Below are 22,253 nucleotides of genomic sequence, written 5' to 3' on the forward strand. Positions count from 1 at the left end.
GAGGAAAATAAGGAATCTAGTAAGAATGAAAGTGTTAGTGAGCCACAGCACTCCATTAGTGGATTCACAGAAATGACACTAGGAAAAAATTTACAAGACGTTTCCATAGATGATGACTCGTCCTCCACTGAACTACCTCCTTCCTCCTCCCCACACACACACACATAGCCAAATGCACGAGACCTAAACAAACACAATATTGTGAAAACCTGAGATTTTATAGAAACACCTCTAAGACTGAGGAGATTGACAGATGATATATGGACAAGGACTATTTTTGGATTTAGAGATGAAAGAGGCAATATGAGGAGGCTGATAAACATGGAAAGAGAGATAAGATACATGAAGGAGGTGATGTCAAGTACGATAGAAAAACAAGACAAATTGATAAAAGAAAACATGGAACTAAAAGTGAGGTTGGAGGAATGTGAGAAAGTAAGGGAAATAAATCAAGAGATGAAGGAAGAGATGCAGGAGATAAACAAACAAAATGATTTACTAAAGGCTACATGTTAAGACTATGAAGACTCCTTAAGAAGTCTACAGAAAAAAGTGCAGGATGGGGAGGACAAAGTAGAAAATGGAATGGGTGAAAGCAAACTGGAGGAATTACAAAATGTATGGAAACAGGAACAGGAAGAGGAAAAAGTTGAAGTTTCAGAGGTAGTAAGGATGCAAGTTCAAGAAAAGACAAAGGACACTGTTATACAAATAACTAAGGAGAAAGAAGATCTAGTGAGAGATACAGTGAATAAGAGGAAATGTTTCTTATTTTTTGGGATGAAGGAAAAAAATCCACACAAGTTCATGAATGAGAGAAAAAGAGAGAGAGAGAGAGAGAGAGAGAGAGAGAGAGAGAGAGAGAGAGAGAGAGAGAGAGAGAGAGAGAGAGAGAGAGAGAGATATCTGGTGGTAGCTTCCAACCTAAGTCTCATAGCATGTGCTAGTTATACAATTACATCCAGGCAACCCCCACTTAACGAAGGTTCACACAACAAAATTTTGTTACAACGAACGTTTAATTTTACTACCATCTGCTCGTTTAACAAACACCAAACTTGCTTTAATGAAATTTTAACCAGGTAATTTTTTCCAAGTTTGAAAGCCCCACCACATCATGCAAGCCAAAAGGCTTTTGAATACACCAGCGCCTCTCGTAGACAAACCACACACCACTCACTCACCCCTAGTTCAAAACAATAACAGCGTCAGCAGCAGCTCGTCTTCCCTCGCTCAACATGCTACCAAAATGCCCTGCAATGTTGCCTAGCATTGATAAGAAGACAGGAAGTCTCTTACTCTCAAAGTGAAGCTGGATATTATTCATAGACATGAGAGAGGCGAGAAAACTAATAGCATTGCTTGCCACCATGGCTTGACTCCATCTACTGTCTCTACTATTTTCAAGTCAGCAGACTCTATTGAGAAGCCTGGTGAGACCGTATCTTCCTTGCAAGCTAAAAGAACCACCTGAACTCATGATAAAATGGAAAGCCTTGTGGAAATGTGGTACAGGCAACCCCCGCGTAATGAAGGTTCACACAACGAAATTTCACTACAACGAAGGTTTCCTTTTACTACCATCTGCTCATTTAACAAACACCAAACTCGCTTTAACGAAATTTTATCCAGGTAATTTTTTTCCAAGTTTGAAAGCTCCGCTGTACCACGCAGGTCAACACGCTTTTGAATACACCAGCGCCTCTCGTGGACAAAATGCACACCACTCACTCACCCCTAGTTCAAAACAATAACAGCATCAGCAGCAGCTCGTCTTCCCTCGCTCAACTTACCACTAAAACGCCCTGCAATGTCACCTAGCGTTGCTAAGAAGACCAGGAAGTCTTTTACACTCGAAGTGAAGCTGGATATTATTCACAGACACGAGTCGAGAAAACTAATAGCATTGCTTCCCACCATGGCTTGACTCCATCTATTGTCTACCATTTTCAAGTCAGCAGACTCTATTAAGAAGGCTGGTGAGATCATATCTTCCTTGCAAGCTAAAAGAACCACCTGAACTCGTGACTCTGCAATGGATAAAATGGAAAGCCTTGTGGAAATGTGGTACATAAGTTTTGTATGCAGTACAATGATGCGCCCTTTGTTTACATTTCACAGGTTGCCAGCTAGCGTCTTTCCCGCTCCAATCTCCCTCCCTTCATAAATCTAAGATCATCAACATTATAAAGTTACTTACATACATACATTAGTGTACATTGTAATGACTTTGTCTTAAGTTAAACTGCTTAAATGTTTAACTTCATAATTTTTACTTTCATTAAACCTTTTACTGTACTATGATGCACTCTCACTTTGTTTACTCTCAATGGAAGTTCAAGTCAGGGGTTAAACTGGTTATAATTGGTTCGCTTAACGAAAATTCGCTTAACGATGGGTTTTTTAGGAACATAGCCCCTTCATTAAGCGGGGGTTGCCTGTACATAAGTTTTGTATGCGGTGCAATAATGCACCTTTTGTTTACATTCCACAGGTTGCCAGCTAGTGTCTTTCCCTCTCCACTCTCCCTCCCTTTATAAATTTAAGATCATCAACATTGTAAAGTTACTTACACACATACATTAGTGTACATTATAATGACAAATTAAACTGCCTAAATGTTTAACTTAATAACTTTTACTTTCATTAAACCTTTTACTGTACTATGATGCACTCTCACTTTGTTTACTCTCAATGAAAGTTCAAGTCAGGGGTTAAACTTGTTATAATTGGTACACTTAACGAAAATTCGCTTAACAAATGTTTTTTTTAGGAACGTAACCCATTCGTTCAGCGGGGTTGCCTGTATATGATATGCAGTAACTTTACTCTCAGATATCATTGTGCTAAGAAATAGATCATAGCAATCAGTGTAAAAAGAAAGCATAAATTCATGTTAATTGAATTAGTTTTCTTGCAATTTAGGAATGCAAGAATTTTCCCTGGATATGAAAAAGTATAAGTCATTGTTAGTTAAAAGTTAACGGCAAAACACTATCCTGCGATCTATTTCACATTCTTTACATCTTTCTAAGTTTTGGAAAATGTACATTATGAGCAGATTTCTGTGCCACAACCACCATAACATGAACAAAGGAAGCTGTGCAACTACTGTAGGTGGTGACATCTTGTTGATCTATGATTTTCTTAATTACAAGTGAACTCAGAACCCCTCAAAAAAAATAGATATATGACCAAAAGGAAGAGTATAGTTATTGTCCTTCAAATACTCACTTTGCTCTGGCATGCCCAGTGATGAGTGCATTGAAGATATTCTCTCCGACTGGCAGCTGCTTTTCCTTCATGAACTCCAAGATCTTCGTAGCTCCCTCAATGTCTCCTTCCTGTGCATATTCAGTAATTCAAGATTTTGTCTTACAAATATCTGAAATTGTTTTCTACACAACATTCCTCATGCATCTACTTTACAGATGCATCACCTTCTGCTTTCTTTTATTAATTCAACCTCATGTGTTATTGTTAAATTCACCTCTTTCCTTTTTCTTGTTTTCCTCCAGACAACATAGATATAAAAAAATTATATTATAAATGTAACATAAAAAATGGCAAAAACATGAAGTAACAAGCTTTACGTTGTTACAATGATGCAAAAAAGTCTTCTTCTTTCCTTATAACCTGTTTTGCTTTCCAAACTCTATACAAAGAACTTTTTCATACATTTAACCATTTCATCCAATTTCTTTAAGTCTCCAAACAAAACTAAAACTGTGGTGATCCCTACATTATATTCTAGTCTCATAAACCACGGGAGAACAATCCAAGTGCCATCCCCACCGAAAACGTGTATTTCTGCACAAATGGGAGCTCAAGGCGTCCGCTTCCATTATATACACAACATTTCATCAAAGTTCAGACCGTATTTTCATAGAGAGAGAATCATCTAAGCAACATCTGGTGGAAGATGCTTTGAAACCCCCTTGCGTGAGAATACACGTTTTCCCTGGGGATAGCGCCTATATCTATTATATATATAATAGATACAAACTTTTCCTTCAGCTGACTTTTCAGCTGTAAGGATGAAGAATAGGAAAAAATTTTGTTCGGGCCATTAGAACATAATTTCATTTGACTTACCAGTTAGCAAAAACCAAACTGAACAGCAGTCTAGACAGATATTTCAGTACATTCAATATTTTGAACCTGTTTAGTCCCTTAAATGCCGATACAGCTTTTACTGTATTTCTCTACCCACTGAGAGAACAGTTTTTTTTTTTTTTTCACACACAAAAAAATTTGCTAGTGTCAATTTTATCTGCTGGACAATAGAAATCTTTTGGAGTTAATACTAAAATTTACAAATTTTAGGTCAATGCAATTATCATAACCTCATAAATTATCTCATGTATATCACATTTGATGGCTCATAAGATCCATCGGCTAATAAGATGCACCCACTTTTGGCAGACATTGGAGGGAAAAAAAGAAAAAAAAAAGACATGAGCAGACTTAAGCTCTGAATAAGATGTGAAGCATTTCTCCTGATATTTGAAGACTCACATGCATTTAGATCATTATTCACATTCATGCAATGTATGATGCATAGTCACTTGGCAAATTCTTCCTAACTAGTATCATTCTTAATGATTTTCCAGTAAATCTGACCTATTATATATTGATACCTTGAAAGAAAAAAGTGGTTTTGTGATGTAATACCAATCATCACTTTGTTTACATCTGCAAAGATGTGTAGGGTTTCATTTTTGACCCTCTGTTGCCACCAACCACTGTCTCATTACTGAACCTTGGCATCATAGGAAGCAGGGTCATTTGCTGATACTTTTTTTGGAGAAAAAGGTGTGTCTTATGAACCATCAAATACAGTAATTACATACTTCTTGAAAACAAAGTACTTGAGTCCACAAATTCACAAACTCTATACTCCACAACTCACAGACCTGACAGTATCTTGAAATAAGTCGCTGGTAGGTCACCCTGTTTGGCTCCATCCCATTCTTTTCCAGCTGTGCCAGGAATTCCGTTGGGGAAAATTTGTGGTTGTTCTCAAGGTACACACGCAGTAATGTGTTGTAATGGCTGATGTCCAGTGGTACTCCTGAAACAGAAAGAGTAAGTCAGTCCAAAACACACACAAACACACACATATATACACACACACAAACACACGAAAGAAGAATCAGGAGTATGTACAAGATAGGAAATGAAGACATAAAAACCAGTCATGAAGAAAAAGACCTTGGGGTGACAATTACCAATGACCTATTGCCAGAGAGACATATAAACAAAATAATTGGAGAAGTATTGAACTTATTGAGGAACATAAGAGTGGCGTTCGTATATTTAGATGAAGAAATGATGACGAAAATAATTACTGCAATGATAAGACCAAGGCTTGAATATGCAACAATACAGTGGGCTCGAACTTAAAGAAACACATAAGGAAACTAGAGAAAGTACAGAGGGCTGCAACAAAAATGGTGCCTGACTTAAGAGATTTGACTTATGAAGACAGACTGAACAGAATGCAACTTCCGACCCTGGAAAACAGAAAGAAAGGGAGACCTGATAGCAATATACAGAGTGATGATTGGCATGGAAAAAATGGATAGGGAAGATCTGTGTATGTGGAATGAAAGAATGTCGAGAGGGCATGGGAAAAACTAAAATGGCCACTTATAGGAGAGATGTGAAAAAATATAGCTTCCCTCATAGAAGGGTGGAAGCATGGAATAGTTTAGACGTGGAAGTGGTCAACGCAAGGAATATTCATGATTTTAAGAAAAAGCTGGACATTAGTAGATATGGAGACGGGACAGTACGAGCATAGCTCTTTTCCCGTATGTTACAATTAGGTAAATACAATTAATGAAATACACACTCCACCCCGAACAGGTCAGTAGCTTCCTCCCTCCTGTAAAATTAACATAAATTTTATATAAAACATAATGCTTATATCATTAAATTGCTTATACAGTCTGGCTCCACTCTCCACCCAAAAACAGATAGTGGCAACTACTCTCTTGGTGCTTGATATTCATTGTGCATGTGTTTTGATGCAATATTTTTTTGTGAAAATGGAAAAAGTATGATGGCATTTTGTTGGTGGTGGTAGAAAAAGGGAATCGGGGGACTGTTACCAAGCATGGCATGTCCCCCCCAACACTGTAACGAGGCCTCCAAAGAAAAGGTTAAATGAGTTTGCTTGAGGGAATGGCACCACTTGGTACATTTCTCCATAAAATAGTGTATTCAGCCCCAAAGACAAGTTAAGTGAAAGTCATTGAGAAAATATGGAACTATATACAGGCAACCCCGGTTTAACAAAGGTTCACACAATGAAATTTCACTACAACGACGGTTTCATTTTACTACCATCTGCTCGTTTAACGAACACCAAACTCGCTTTAACGAAGTTTTATCCAGGTAATTTTTTTCCAAATTTGAAAGCCCCACCATATCACGCAAGCTGACAGGCTTTTCAATACACCAGGAGCTGCTGGTACTAAGGTCTGCCTCAGGAAAGATCCTGGGACACCTATAGAATAAAGATCAAGATCAAGATCAAGCCTCTCGTAGACAACACGCGCAACACTCACTCCCCACTCTAAACATAACAGCGTCAGCAGCAGCTTGTCTTCCCTAGCTCAACTTACCACCAAAACGCCCTGCAATTGGCCTAGTGTTTGTACGAAGACCAGGAAGTCTCTTACTCTCCAAGTGAAGCTAGATATTATTCATAGACACGAGAGGCCAGAAAACTATAGCAGTGCTGGCCATCATCTTGACTCCATATTATACTGTCTCTATTTTCAAGTCAGCAGACTCTATTAAGAAGGCTGAACTCGTGACTCTACAATGGATAAAATGGAAAGCCTTGTGGAAATGTGGTACTTAAGTTTTGTATGCAGTACAATGATGCGCACTTTGTTTACATTCCACAGGTTGCCGGTTAGTGTCTTTCCCGTTTCATTCTTCCTCCCTTCATAAAGTTAAGATCATCAACATTATAAAGTTACGTACATACATACATTAGTGTACATTATAATGACTTAAATTAAACTACCTAAATGTTTAACTTCATAATTTTTACTTTCATTAAACCTTTTACTGTACTATGATGCACTCTCACTTTGCTTACTCTCAATGGAAGTTCAAATCAGGGGTTAAACTTGTTATAATCGGTTAAACAAGTTTCGCTTAACGAAGTTTTTTTTAGGAACATAACCCCTTCGTTAAACGGGGGTTGCCTGTATACGAGTCGCACGCATCACCATAAGAACTTCACAGGTGAAAAGAGGAAAGTGTAGTAAGGTTGTGTGAAGTAGTAGATTATACAATGTAATTTTTTTTCTAGTATTTACCTCGTGGTAAGTGGTATATCCTCTTCCGGTGAACTGGCCTGTAAGTCAAACATACGTGATTGTGGAGAGAAAGTTCTCTTGATATTATTCAATCAGTTTGTTTATTTTTTTCTTCGAACTTAATTTATTGAAAAGTTTTCTTAATTTGTATTCTTGTGATAACAATCTTGGAAGAGAAATTCTACACTTCCAGTGAGAGAGAGAGAGAGAGAGAGAGAGAGTGTTTGCGCGGTGTTATCGCTCACCGAGCTGTTTCTGCTTGACGGATCACACAGCGGGCGGAGGAGGAATCCTTGATAAGGCAATAACTAAACTTTCAGAGGTCACATCGAGCTAGGAAGTACATCATTGTATTCAGAATTACAAAGAGAAAATAATTATTAGTATTCAAACAGTCTTCTGACAATTTCTAGGGTTACCATTTTTTCCGTCATGGGATATTGGAAAATAGTTTAATCACCAGAACATAAGGGTTAAAAATCCCCGCATTACAGATCAGACCTTATACCAATTTTGGGAAAATTTTTGTGGTGTAAAAAAAAAAAACACTTTCCAAGATATTTGCTCCTAAAGATTTTTCATAATTTCATTCTTGTTTTGCTATTTGCATTCATCTGATTGACATGAAATTTTCACACATGATTGTGTATACAATAATGACTTCCCAGAGCATAACAGGATGATAATGTATCAGATCCCCGCTTCTCAAAATAATATTATTCACTCTTACGTGACGGTTGGAAAGGCGCCATCAGCAGCATCAGGGTAATCTGCTGTTTTACTAATGAACTGGACACTTTCTGAGTCATTAGTAGTGTGTTAAAATGAGATAATATTACAGTGAAGTATATATTACTCATCTGATCCAGCTCAACATAATCTTTTGTAATACTGTTATTGTGTGAGTTCCGTAATGTAGTGATGATGAAGGTAGTGAGAAAAAAGTGTTTGGAAAGATAAGAGCAGTCTTATGATGTAGAGATGGTGGAGAAGGTAGCAGTGTGGTGTGGGGTGAGGCGAGCGGGTCTTGGACAGGGAGATAATACGCCTGACAGAGGGGACAGGGGGAGGGGAGGATTCAAGGTCCAGCTGTGTCTCCCAATGACACGTTTGTTTGTTTGTTTCTTGTTGTTTTCTCTTCTTAAAGTTTCTGATTCTAATTCTTTTTAATTTATGCCTGTAAGGATGTAGAGAGCTAAATGACACACCTCCCCTCTTTACTCCTAGCAAAGTACTGAGTAGGGCGTGAGTCAGGCTATGATACAACCCCACAAGACATTAAAAACTGGCTTCTTGGTGGGAAGGGTATTCAATTATCAAAAAAAAAAAAAAAAACTACACCATTTGGTAATTTAGGGTCTGAAGGTTTTGTAGACACAATACTAATTCAAAACTTTACATCCCTCCCAAAATTAAATAAATCCTGCATCCTCCAAGTCATTTTTTTTTTTTTGTGTGTGTGTGTGTGTGTGTGTGTGTGTGGGTGTGTGTATGTGTGTGTGTATTTACCTAGTTGTATCTACCTAGTTGTAGTTTTACAGGGCCTAGGCTTTATTCTCGTGTGGCCTCATCTCCATATCTACACTTATCCAATATTTCTTTAAAAGTATGCACACTCGTTGTTGACACCACTTCTTCACTCAAACTGTTCCAAGTCTCAACACATCTTTGTGGGAAACTATATTTTTCAACATCTCTCAGACATCTTCCCTTTCTCAGCTTTTTACTATGCGATCTTGTGCTTCAAATGTCATAATCTTCTCTCACGATCAGTTTCTCATTATCCACTTGGTCCATTCCGTTGATCAATTTATAAACTTGTATTAGATCCCTCTCTCCCTTCTCTGTTCCAGAGTTGGTAGATCCATAGCCTTTAGTCTCTCCTCATATGACATCCCTTCAAATTCTGGAACCATTCTTGTAGCCAATTATACTATTTACATATACATCATTACATTATTTACGTATAAATTACATTACATTACTTACATATACATCATAACATCATATACCCATTATTTGTGTGTGTGTGAGGGGGGAGGGAATTCATATAAGTCGTACATTCACACTTGTTGGACCAACCTTTCCCCCTATTAGTCCAAGTTAGCGAGGGTCAACAGTATAAATGCCAGTAACAATGAGTAAATGATGTCCTTCTTTGATGCAATAAAGTACTATCATAAATAACTGCTAGGAGTGGTACTATCTGTTTTCCAAAACTAAAACCTTGCTTCACACAGCCTGCATGTGTTCGGCTGTTGGCTGTAATCTTCTGTACTAATAGTCCATTTCTATTAAATATATACAGCATGTACATATACAGTAATCACCCACATATCCAGATTATAGCAGCCAAGCCCTACCAGATATGAAGAATTTCCTCTGCTGATCCCTTATAAATTGAGAAAAACATAAAATATGTAGGCTACATAACCCAAATGGGTAAGAAAACAATGCATGAAAGCACATTAAACGTATAATCTGATGACAAGTCACTATATACAGAAACAGTAGGCATTCCAGCCATGCTGGAATGGCGAAGAATGCCACAAACTTGCCGAATAGCATCGCCATTACTCAAACTGTCTGTGGGTGAGAGCAGAGTGGGCCAGTAGCATGGTTATGAGGGAGTGGGAGGGCAAGGGAGCAAGTGTTGCAGCCTAGCAGGATCGAAGGATTGCGCGAGCAGCAGGTTTGAATATGCTTGGGGCAGCTCCAGATAGTAGCATATTCCAGATAGTGGTGATACGGATACATGGGCGATTACTGTACAGAGATTTCTCAATTTATACGAGGGATATGTTCCTGAAGGGATCGCGTAATATGAAAATTGCACAAAGTGCACAGAACAGATATGCACCGAAATCCAGTATGCCAGAATGCTGATATTTTAGCATCAGTATTAACGGTATCAGAAGCACTTCCATAATGTTATTTTTTTTTTATCGGTGTGTGGGTAACAAAACTAAACAAGCCAAGAGATTTGATTTTCTTGACATCAAGTCGTTCTTAAAAATCTGTGAAAATTGGAAAAATTACAAATTTCTTTATCTTGTGTTACTCTGAAACCACATCATCTGAACATGCATAAATTAAGAAATACCTTTACATCAAAAATCTGAAATTTTAAAAAATCCTGTATTCCTCAGGTCCTGAGGTTATTAGATTTCTTTACACGTAATCAACTGTACATCTCCCATGCCTGTAGAAATCCTCACTGTGATGAATACTACTCAGTTTTGACACAAATTTGAACATGATGGACACTTTTACTCACCCAACTCCTGCAAAGTGTTCCAGATGTCTTCCACCAGCTTATTCCGCACTTCTGGGTGTTCCTCTGGCACCAAACTTCCACAACACCGTAACAACAGCAAAGACTGTGTGCTGGAGGCATGTTCTGTAGATCACAATTGAATAAAGTCACCAAGAGACAAACAATATTGACATATTACCTCAATAATTCACCACAAAAAGGGTAAAAAATTTAATATCTAGGGTTGTATCAAACTATCTTTTTTAAATAGAAACTTTCAAATTTTAGATACCATTGGGAGTCAGTTAACAAGAAAGTTTACATGAGAAACTTCTACATCAAAGCAGGCTTTTGTTCTTTTATCTGTTAATCTATCTAATGTATCTTTATCTATTGTTATTTATTTATCTATTTATTTATTTTTTTTTTTTTTTTGCAATTGACCTTTTCATTCTGAGCAATACAAAATGGCCCGACTCAGAGGCAGCTCTCTCTCTCTCTCTCTCTCTCTCTCTCTACAGAAATAACAATAGTAAGTGACATTTCATTGTGGGTTGTCTTAACAAGAATAGATGAATTAAAGATATAACTTCTCATATGGTGTAATGGACAATTCCTATGTGGTACAGTAGCATCCTTAACAAGCATTCATTGACTGCCTAAAGTGCCTTGCTGAGGTAACAAAGGATAGAAGGAAGACCAGGTATCACTAAGGTCAGAGTAGGCTACCTCCAAACTACTGCCACCTCTCCATGGATCAAGGGCTTGCCTTCTTCCCCTTACCCTGCTCCATCTCCTTACCCTCTGTCTTTGTCTTTCTTTTCTGCCTCTATTTCAATATAAATCGGTATGTTTCAGAAATTATTTCCAACATTCTTCTAGCTTTTGTTCAAAATCACCACTGAGGTAAAAATCAAGGTATGTTCTCTATAGATGTCTTTCCCCATCCTGAACACAGCATCTGAGCAGGGAAGAGCTCTATCTGACCTAACACACCTTGCATATGCAATTTTGCTATGGACTGTTGTCCTGCTGCAAGCTCATTATATGGCCACCTTCACAGCCAATCGAGAGAGAGAGAGAGAGAGAGAGAGAGAGAGAGAGAGAGAGAGAGAGAGAGAGAGAGAGAGAGAGAGAGAGAGAGAGAGAGAGAGAGAGAGAGAGAGCAAGCAGGGGGGGAGGGGATGGTTTCGAGAGGTCGCTGAGGATATAATTTGCTCATTATGTAATTTGGAAGAAAATGTAACCCCCTCATTTAAAGGAAGAAAGAAATCTCCAAAGACTGGTAAGTGAAGACTGGTAAATAAAGAGAAAACATGTCAACATTGATAAATTATAATTCATAAACATTGCAACAAGTAACACTCGCTAGAGATATGTCATTGGAGCACTGTCACAACACTAACACATTTTCATCTGCACTTCAAACCAGGCTCTCTCTCTCTCTCTCTCTCTCTCTCTCTCTCTCTCTCTAACCCAGTGAAGTGTAGTAGTGTCATTATGCACGCTTTCCCATCAGAAGGCAAGTAGGAGGAGGTAGTAGACACCTACTAAAATGATAATTTACTCCCAGCAATGTCTAATAGCACTAGTTCAAAGGGTGCTGAGATCTTGCTGAACGTTTCTCTTTGTGTCTCACAACTCAAGAGGGCAGTCTGGGGCTGCCCTCTAAAGACAACTCTCCTTCTTCACACAAAATTACATGATTTTACTACACACACACATCCTTCACTTAAAATTCAAAATTCAAAAATAAAAAATGGCAACTCCAAAACCAGCCATGGAGTCCCTTTCTGGGGAAGGAACCAGAAATGTCCCCAGGTCAGACTGCTCTCTTGGTGGCAACCCAAAATGTCTTGACACCTCCCTCGACTTTTCTTCATTAACTTCTGCAACATTCGCAATCTTAGATCTAATTTTCAATATATAGAACACAACCTCTCCTCTACTAAACCTCATCTTTTCCTCACCAAAACACAGCTGTCTGAGGCAACTGACAGTAGCGCCTTCTCTGTTCCTTCCTACTTTCTCTATTTTCATTTTTGTTCTAAGCTGGATGTTGCGTCTATGTGCACAACGACTTAACTTCCTCTCTTGCCCACACTCTCAAATCTCCCAAGTTTTGCACCATCTGGCTTCAACTCGATAGTCGCTCTCTGACTAAATCTATCTGTGCTGTCTATCTCTCCCCTAACTCCTCTGACTACAGCAAATACTTTATTTACCTTCCAAAGTGAAGTACATTCTATCTCTCTACCCTTTCATGGAAATCTCCATCCTTGGAGATTTCAATGCTCACCACCAACTTTGGCTTTCCTCTCCCTTCACAGGCCATCCTGGTGAACTAGCCTTCAACTTTGCTATCCTCTATGATGTAAAGTAACTGATGCAACACCCTACTTGCATCATTTCCTTGCATCTAATCCTTCAGCTTATGCTGTTACCCTATCTTCTCTGCTGGGCTCCTCCGATCACAATCTCATTTCTGAACCTTGCCTTATTTCTCCAATTCTTCCTCAGGATGCCCCAAAGCGGAAGTGCCTCTGGCATTTCGCTTATGCCAGCTGGGGTGACCTGAAGAGGTACTATGCTGATTTTCCCTGGAATGATTACTGTTTTCATCTTAGAGACCCATCTCTGTGTGTTGAACACATAACAGAGGTGATAGTGTCTAGCATGAAGGCATACATTCCTCATTCTTTTTCTCAACCTAAACCTTCTAAACTTTCGTTTAACACAGGCTGTTCTCATGCTATACATGATGAGAGAGGATACTTGAGCCTTCCATCTCCTGAATCTCATGCACTTTATATTTCTGCCCAGAATCATGCTGTCTTCTTTTTTTTCTTTGTTTATATAGAAGGGACAGCTGGTCAAGGGCAACAAAATATGAAAAAAAAAGGTCCATTATGTTCCCAGATCCCAAAAAGACATGGGAGTTCGCCAAAATTCAGGGACAAATGTCTCAACACCTCTCTCTTAGAAGAAGTCAAGTAAAAGGAAGATGGAAATACAGAAGCAGGAAGGGAGTTCCAGAGTTTACCAGTGGAAGGTATGAATGACAGAGTACTGGTTAACTCTTGTATTAAAGAAATGGACAGAAAAGGGATGAGAGGAAGATGAAAGCCTTGTGCAGCGAGGCCACAGGAGGAAGGGAGACATGCAGTTAGCTTAAGACAGTCAGTCAGAGGAGGGGAGTTGATGAGACGAAAAGCTTTTGATTCCACCCTATCTAATAGAGCTGTATGAGTGGAACCCCCTAAACATACGAAGAGTACTCCATACATGGACAGATATGGCCCTTCTACAGAGTTAGCAGTTGGAGGGGCAAGAAAAACTGGCAGAGACACCACAGAATGCCTAACTTCATAGAAGCTGTTTTAGCAAGAGAAGTTTCCAGTTAAGATTATGAGTAAAGGACAGACCGAGGATATTCAGTGTGGACGAGGGAGACAGTGGAGTGTCACTGAAGAGGGGACAGTTGTCTGGATGGTTGTGTCGAGTTGATAGATGGAGAAAATTAGCTTTTGAGGCATAGAAAACTAAGTTTTCTCTACCCAAATCAGAAATTATAGAAAGATCAGAAATCAGGTGTTCTGTGGCATCCCTGCATGATTTGTTGAATTCCTGAAGGGTTGGACATCTCTGAAAGGATGTGGAATGATGTAGGGTGGTATCATCAGTGTAGGAGTGGATAGGACAAGAAGTTTGGTTAAAAAGGTCATTAATGAATAATTGAAAGTGGGTGACTGGACAGAACCCTGAAAGAACACCACTTTAAATAGATTTAGGAAAAGAGCAATGGCGTCTACCACAGCTGCAATAGAACGGTCGGAAAGGAAACTTGAGATAAAGTTGCAGAAAGAAGGATAGAAACTGAGGGAGGGCAGTTTGGAAATCAAAGCTTTCTGCTAGACTCTATCAAAAGCTTTTGATATGTCTAATGCGACAGCAAAAGTTTCACTGAAATCTCTAAAAGAGGATGGCCAAGACTTAGTAAGGAAAACCAGATCACCAGTAGAGTGACCTTGATGGAAGCCATACTAGCCATCACATAGATTATAAGGTAACAGATGTTTAAGAATCTTCCTATTCAGGACAGATTCAAAAGCTCTAGACAAGCAAGAGATTAAAGCTATAGGACGATAGTTAGAGGGATTAGAACGGTCACCCTTTTTAGGAACAGGCTGAATGTAGGCAGCAAGAAGGAAAGGTAGAAGTCAATAGAAATAGTTGAAAGAGTTTAGCCAGGCAAGGTGCAAGCACGGAAACACAGTTTTTGAGAACAATAGGAGGAACCCCATCAGGTCCATAAGCCTTCTGAGGGTTTAGGCCAGCGAGGGCATGGAAAACATCATTACACAGAACCTTAATCTTAGATATGAAATAATAAGAGGGAGGAGGAGAGGGAGGAACAAACCCAGAATCATCCAAGGTGGAGTTGATAACAAAGGTTTAAGAGAAGAGTTCAGGTTTAGAGACAGATGAGATGGCAGTGGTGCCATCAGCATGAAATAAAGGAGGGAAAGATGAAGAAGTAAAGTTGTTGGAGATGTTTTATGCCAGATGCCAGAAGTCCTGAGGGGAGTTGGTGTTTGAAAGTTTCTGGCATTTTCCATTTATGAAAGAGTGTTTGGTAAGTTGAAGAACAGACTTGGCATGATTCCAGGCAGAAATATAAAGTACATGAGATTCAGGAGATGGAAGACTCAAGTACCTTTTGTGGGCACAAGAACAAGCTGTGTTAAACCAATGTTTAGAATGTTTAGGTTGAGAAAAAGATTGAGGAATGTACACCTCCATTCCAGACATTATCACCTCTGTCGTACGTTTAGCTCAGAGAGATGGGTCTCTAACATGGAAACAGTAATCATTCCAGGGAAAATTAGCATAGTACCTCCTCAGGTCCTCCCAACTGGTAGAGGCAAAATGCCAGAAGCACCTCTGTTTTGGGGAATCCTGAGGAAAAATTGGAGAAATAGGACAAGATACAGAAATGAGATTGTCATCGGAGGAGCCCAACAGAAATGAAAGGGTGACAGCATAAGCAAAAGGATTAGAGATAAGGAAAAGATCAAGAATGTTGGGCGTGTCTCCAAGACAGTCAGGAATACGAGTAGGATGTTGCACCAGTTGCTCTAGGTCATGGAGGATAGCAAAGTTGAAAGCTAGTTCACCAGGATGGTCAGTGAAGGGAGAGGAAAGCCAAAGCTGGTGGTGAACATTGAAATTTCCAAGGATGGAAATCTCCACAAAAGGGTAGAGGGACAGAATGTGCTCCACTTTGGAAGTTAAATAGTCAAAGAATTTACTATAGTCAGAGGAGTTAGGGGAGAGATAGACAGCAGAGATAAATTTAGTTAGAGAATGACTATTGAGTCTAAGCTAGATGGTGGAAAATTTTGGAAGATTCAAGAGCGTGGGCATGAGGGCAAGCTGGGTCATTGCACACATAGATGCAACATCCAGCTTTGGATAAAAAATGAGGATAGAGAAAGTAGGAGGGAACAGAAAAGGGGCTACTGATGGTTGCTTCAGACAGGTGTGTTTCGGTGAGGAAAAGAGGATGAGGTTTGGTAGAGGAGAGATGTTGTTCAACAGATTGAAAATTAGATCTAAGACTGCAAATGTTGCAGAAATTAATGAAGAAAAAATCAAGGGAGGTATTAAGACATTTTAGGTTGCCACTGAGAGAGCAATCTGACCTGGGGACACTTCTGGTCCCCTCCCCAGAATATGCATAATCATGTCTGGGTATTATAATTGTGGTTATGTTTTTTTTCATCATACCCTTACCCATGTAATTAAATGCTCCCCCTGATATTCATTAGTGTCTTACATGGTGAAGCAAATAACCCATTTAAGTGTCTTTCTGGAGTCAGGGTCTTTCATAACCACTCCCAGGTCTTTCCATTCCTTCTCATCATTATAATCTTTTCTCCCATTTTGTATTCCAACATAGGTTTTCTATTATTTTTACCTATTTCCATCACATGTTATTTCTTAGCATTAAATTCTACTTTACATTTTTGGCTCCACTCCCAGACCCTGTCACTATCTCCATGCAAGTCCGTACAGTCCTCATTGCTCCTTACTACTCTCAAGAGTTTTTCATCATCTGCAAACTAATTTGTGTAGCTATTCAAGTTCTCTTGTAAACCATTAATATATATTTGTAATATTATTGATGCCAGCACTGAACATTGTGGTATACCACTAGTAGTTACAGTGCTCAACTTAATAAGTTGTCTCTTACCACAGTCCTCATTTCTCTTCCTGTTAAGTAGTCCCTCACCCACTCTAAGATATTTCCTTGTATTCCTATTATGAAATAAATTTTCCAGGAGTCTTTTATGTGGTGCTCTGTCAAAACCTTCTTTGACATCTAAATGCACTGTGTCAATCCATCTATCTCTTCCTTGTACATCATCTACTACTCTTGTATAGAAACTTAGTAGATTTGTATTACACAGTCTTCCTTGGTAGCATGGGCCTGCTGGCTGTAATCCCTTTTCGACTTTCCTCCTCCTTCCCCTCCACAGTTCGGGGCTGACAGCAGCAACCCAAACACAGGATACTTTTCAATCCTAGTGACTGATGGATATATACTGCATGCTTATTTATAGAAATTATAATATTAAACTTTTTGCACCGATGGTGCCAATGATAAGTTGGCAAATGTCGATTATTATTAGTGCCTATTTATTTATTTGTTTTTATTGATTTTATTTTTATCTTATAGCCTATAGCACCTGTAGGTATACTTGAAGAGTATGGGAAGCGCTGTCTAGCTTCCACCCATTAGCAGCACAGGCAATCTCATTTATAGTGGTACCCATATTAGGGCACATATCACCACCCTTAAAACCCTTTAAAACACTTTGCCATTTGTCGAGTGGTTTAAAGTTACCTACATATCACCATGATACCCAGGTTCTAGGTGGTTACACTTAAGATGAGCTTGGGTGGTAATATGGGCCTTAATATGGGTACCACTATAAATAAAATTGCCTGCGCCACTAATGGGCGGAAGCTGAACAGCGCTTCCTATACACTCTTCAAGTGTGCCTACAGGTGCTATAAGCCTTACCGTAAAAAAAAAAAAAAAAAAAAAAAAATATCAAGACGACATATGGTGGGACTCAAACCTACACAGAGACATCAACCCGATCCCACACTCACCACTTTATCCACTATGCCACCACCGGCATATGCCCACCCATGATTGATTGATAGATAATCAACATCTGGCAACTATACTCATGTCTTATATCATCTTCCTTACTAAGCTGCCAATGCCACATTACATAATGGGGTTTTTTTGTACAGTCAACACTCTTTATGTTATTTTCTTTCATGATTAGATCTACCTATTAGTCTATTTTCATTTACTATTTCACTAGGCAGCAGCTATGGACTCACCGTTTCAAGTGGTCACAACGTTACCCATCAGTGGGTAGGACATTGTCTGTGCTATATATATGGAAGATCTCATTGTAGATCTTAATGAAGTGTTGAGGCAACAGACATGACACAACAGTATAGTAAAGTAAACACAGCCAGTACCTGTCATAGCAGTGCAAAAGTAGTGACAATAATACCTGAAACTTGAGTCAGTAAGGATCTAGGAATAGCGTCAAATTCGAGGATTGCAAAAACTGTGTAGCACAAAACTCAAGACGAGATGTAGATCCTATGCCAACCTGCCAGGAAAGTGTTTTTTTTAAGATGAGAGCTAAATCAGAAGCAGGTTTACCTTAGTTCTCTTTAGTCAATATTCTAATCCCTTAATTAATTATGTATTCTTGCATCACAAATAAACCAATCAGTATTCTCATACTTCTCTACAGTTCATGATCATTACAGTTTTCCAGGATCCTATATTTGTCAGTAATATCTTGCTCTTTTTTTACTTTCCCTTTCATACACAAGTATTGAGCAAAATATCATGAGATGCACTTACTTAGAGTTTTAATCTCACTATAGATGTCCTCTACGTCCCTCAGATAAATGCGACCTGTGCGCCTTATGTCTGTATCAATTCGGTAGAGGGCACGATCTATGCCCTGTGATGCTTGTGATGTAGTGGACAAATTTTCAACCGGCCTCTGGGCTGAGAGCAATCTGAAAAAGGACAATGTGGTGTAAAAATTTTTGTTAAATAGAATGTTTACAACAAACCAAAAATAACAGACCACTTTGATATTCTTTGTACAAGTACACAGCACATACAATAATTCCATCTCTTCTACATTTAACATACTTTAACTGTTCTTCAGTAGAAATCTCTTAAGGAATTTTTTTTATAACTAAAACAACTTCCACAAAGTTATTCTGATACTTACTCACTCTACAAAGTCATTAACCATCGGTCTAAGGAGTATTGCTCCTCCATAAAAATTATGAGGCTATATGCCATCTCTTGACAGTTTTATGGATAACTGACCACTGAGATTCCACTGCCAAGCCATCTGCAATTCTTTACCAGGATTCATTTTTGGCCTTTTTGCAATGAGACTGGGCATGGAAAAATCAGCATGAAAAAGGCTCGGTGCATTATCTCCTCCATTCCCCAATTCTCCTTCCTTTTCCATGACATTGTTTTAAGTAGTAGACATCTTCTGAAACAACAATTTACTCCCAGCGAGGTCTATTAACACTAGTTCAGGAGGTGCTGTGAACTTTCCATTAAAGCTAGTTGTGATCTTGTTAAGCGTTTCCCTTTGTGTCTCACAACTCAAGGAGGTAGTCTGTGACTGCCCTCTAAAGACAACTCTTCTTCTCACAATACTACATGCCCTTACCACACACATACCCTTCACTTAAAATTCAAAATAAAAAAATGGCTCCAAACCCAGCCTCTGAGTCCCCTTCTGGGGAGGGAACCAGAAATGTACTCAGGTCGGACTGCTCTCTCGTTGGTGACCCAAAATTTGTCTTGACACCTCCCTCAACTTTTTCTTCATCAATTTCTGCAACATTCACTTCCTTAGATCTAATTTTCACACACAGCTGTCAGAGGCAACTGATAGTAGCCCCTTATCTATTCCCTCCTACTTTCTCTATTCTCATTTTCATTCCAAAGCTAAATGTTGTGTTTATGTGCACAATGACTTAACTTACCCTCACGCACACGCTTTTTAATCTTCTGAGCTTTCAACCATCTGGTTAAGCTCAAGGAAAGAAACTTCCTCTCTCCCACGCCTCAAAGCCACTATGCAGAACATATGGGACAATGTTGATGCTCAGTATCTCCACCACCTGGGTGATTCACTTCCCAAGAGACTCCAAAAGGTCAAGAAGGCACGAGGGCACCCTATCAATTACTAGTTTAGGTGAGTCCCCTCATTGAAACATATTTTCTGTCATTAATCTCCCTCTCAGACTGTCACAGGTAGCATGCCTTCTGCTCCAACTAGCAGTGTAGGTTAAAGTTAGAAATTAGTTAGTTGAGAGAGAGAGAGAGAGAGAGAGAGAGAGAGAGAGAGAGAGAGAGAGAGAGAGAGAGAGAGAGAGAGAGAGAGAGAGAGAGAGTTCTTTTGCATGACTGGCTAGAATGTACATCTGGCAATGGTTTGGCAACTACCGGCATCTCACAAATCACACCAGCTGACGGTCCAGTGATGAGATATCTTCTCTTTGATATTGCCTAAAAAAGTATTAATTTACGGTGGAAATAAAATGCAGATTCATTGAAAACATATTGAAAACTACCAGAATAAAATTGTTTTGGATAAATATTTACAATAGACACTATGTTGACAGATACCTTACAGCACACCTCACTGGGACACATTAAACAGGACATAAGATATCACTGATGGATGTACTCCCCAAACCCTGGACACTGCAGTAACCGGATTAAAAATTGGCCACATCTGTCTTAATGCCCACATAAAGAGGCTGGGCATGTCAGACTATCCTCACTGCCTTTGACTGATGCCCTATCCAGGAACATCTGCTGCTGCACTGTCCCCATTACCTCTCACTCACACCGTGTAACACTCCTCCAGTCACTAGCTGCTCTCCAGCCACACAGACCAACACTGGCTGACCAAGAAGGCTTCACCAATGCCAACCTGGCCTTCAAAACCATCAACCTCACCAGGACCTTTCTACACAAGTCCAACCAGCTCCACTACATCTCACCTCAAACTCTAACTGCATACCACATCTTTGAGGCATTAGAGGCTGTGACTCACAGCCTGCATGGCCCCATTGAAACACCAAGAAGGTCCTTCCTTTGCCATTTGTGATCGTAACTATGTCTCTTTAGACTTTTTAAGTAAAGATGAAATTCAGTGTTATTTTGCTATTTCTAACCAGCCAAACCAAAACAAACTTAATCTAACCTAACCAAACCCCTAAAACCCAAACCTAAATTGGCACTGTCCCCAAGAAAGCATTCCACGCACTCGCCTCGATTCCCAGCTCCCCCTTCGCACCTCCTCCACCCAGCTGATTTGACGTCACATATATGAAGCCACACTATTGGTCAGCGAGAGAGAGAGAGAGAGAGAGAGAGAGAGAGAGAGAGAGAGAGAGAAATATGGTAATGAATAAGGCAGCGTTTCTCAACCTTTTTACCCTTGCCTGACCCTTAAAATACATGACAGGTCTCAAGGAACTCCTTCAGAAAAACAAAATTATATACCATATATTTATAATCTTATGTGACATCAAATCTGCTGGGTGGAGGAGCTGCGAAGGGGGAGCTGGGAATCGAGGTGAGCGCGCGGGACGCTTTCTCGGGGACAGTGCCCCTAAATTAATCTAACTTAACTTGAAGATAATCTAACTCTGTTTTGTGGTGTTGTGTTAACTTTCAAAATCATCGAGTAAATAATAGCTGACCGTGCTGAAAAAAAAGTAGTGAATATACTACAACATGCAGTCATGTCATGCACTATTAACACGGACCGACAACCTAATATCGTTAGAAAGTTAGAATTTGGTCAAATATTAAAAAAAAAAAAAATGCCGTTTGGTCCTATTGAAAAAAAAAATAAGATAAATAAATACATTTATTTTTTAAATAAGTTAAGTGGAATGAACAAGTAGATATAGATGTTGGTTAGTATATATTGAATTATTTCGTATCAACTTTATACAGAAACAGTGTCGTGTTGTGTACACACGAGGCATAACACTCGATATGCAGACGACGCCCCGTCAGGGTCGGGGAGCCGCCGGCCTGCCCCCTGTCTTACCTGGCGAGTGTGGGGCACAGAGGATGGCCCTGGCCGTTGTGCAAGGTGAGAGAATCATATCGAGGTCCACGCGTTGTCAAAACTCGTTTCAAGCCGCTAAAAATACTGCTTACACTTCCTGAGCGCAGCAATGAAGCCATGTTGCTGCTGTTTACCGCGAGATCACTGAAACACACCGACACCAGTCGGCAGTCAAGACCAGCTTCTGCACCTTTCCAACGGGATCCCCTTACTTCTGCTTATATAAAACATTTCTGATATGATTCACTGATACATTTATTGTTGCATTAATAATAAAAAACAACAAAGAAGGAGGATGGACCTTGCCACCCAACCCCTGAGCAAAGACTTAAGGTTAAAGTATCAAAAATATATATATAGACAGTATGCATAACAAGACTACAAGTACTTAAATAAATACAGATATTGCACGCTTTATTGCATAAA

The 22,253-nt window shown here is 39.3% G+C and overlaps 1 protein-coding gene across 1 annotated transcript in view; it reads right to left on the minus strand.

Moving 5' to 3' along the window:
- LOC123501426 (leucine-rich PPR motif-containing protein, mitochondrial-like) overlaps positions 1-22,021 on the minus strand; it is a 362,529-nt gene extending 340,508 nt beyond the window's left edge. Inside the window, exons 1-5 of the mRNA XM_045250254.1 lie at positions 21,807-22,021; positions 18,560-18,720; positions 10,618-10,740; positions 4,917-5,074; positions 3,235-3,344 (exon numbers count right to left, since the gene is read on the minus strand). Coding sequence (XP_045106189.1) covers positions 3,235-3,344; positions 4,917-5,074; positions 10,618-10,740; positions 18,560-18,720; positions 21,807-21,946 — 692 coding nt within the window. The 5' untranslated portion in view covers positions 21,947-22,021. The remainder of the gene's footprint in view (positions 1-3,234; positions 3,345-4,916; positions 5,075-10,617; positions 10,741-18,559; positions 18,721-21,806) is intronic.
- Positions 22,022-22,253: the final 232 nt, after the last annotated feature.

This window comes from Portunus trituberculatus, chromosome 9 (assembly GCF_017591435.1).
Source record: "Portunus trituberculatus isolate SZX2019 chromosome 9, ASM1759143v1, whole genome shotgun sequence".
Lineage (NCBI taxonomy): Eukaryota > Metazoa > Arthropoda > Malacostraca > Decapoda > Portunidae > Portunus > Portunus trituberculatus.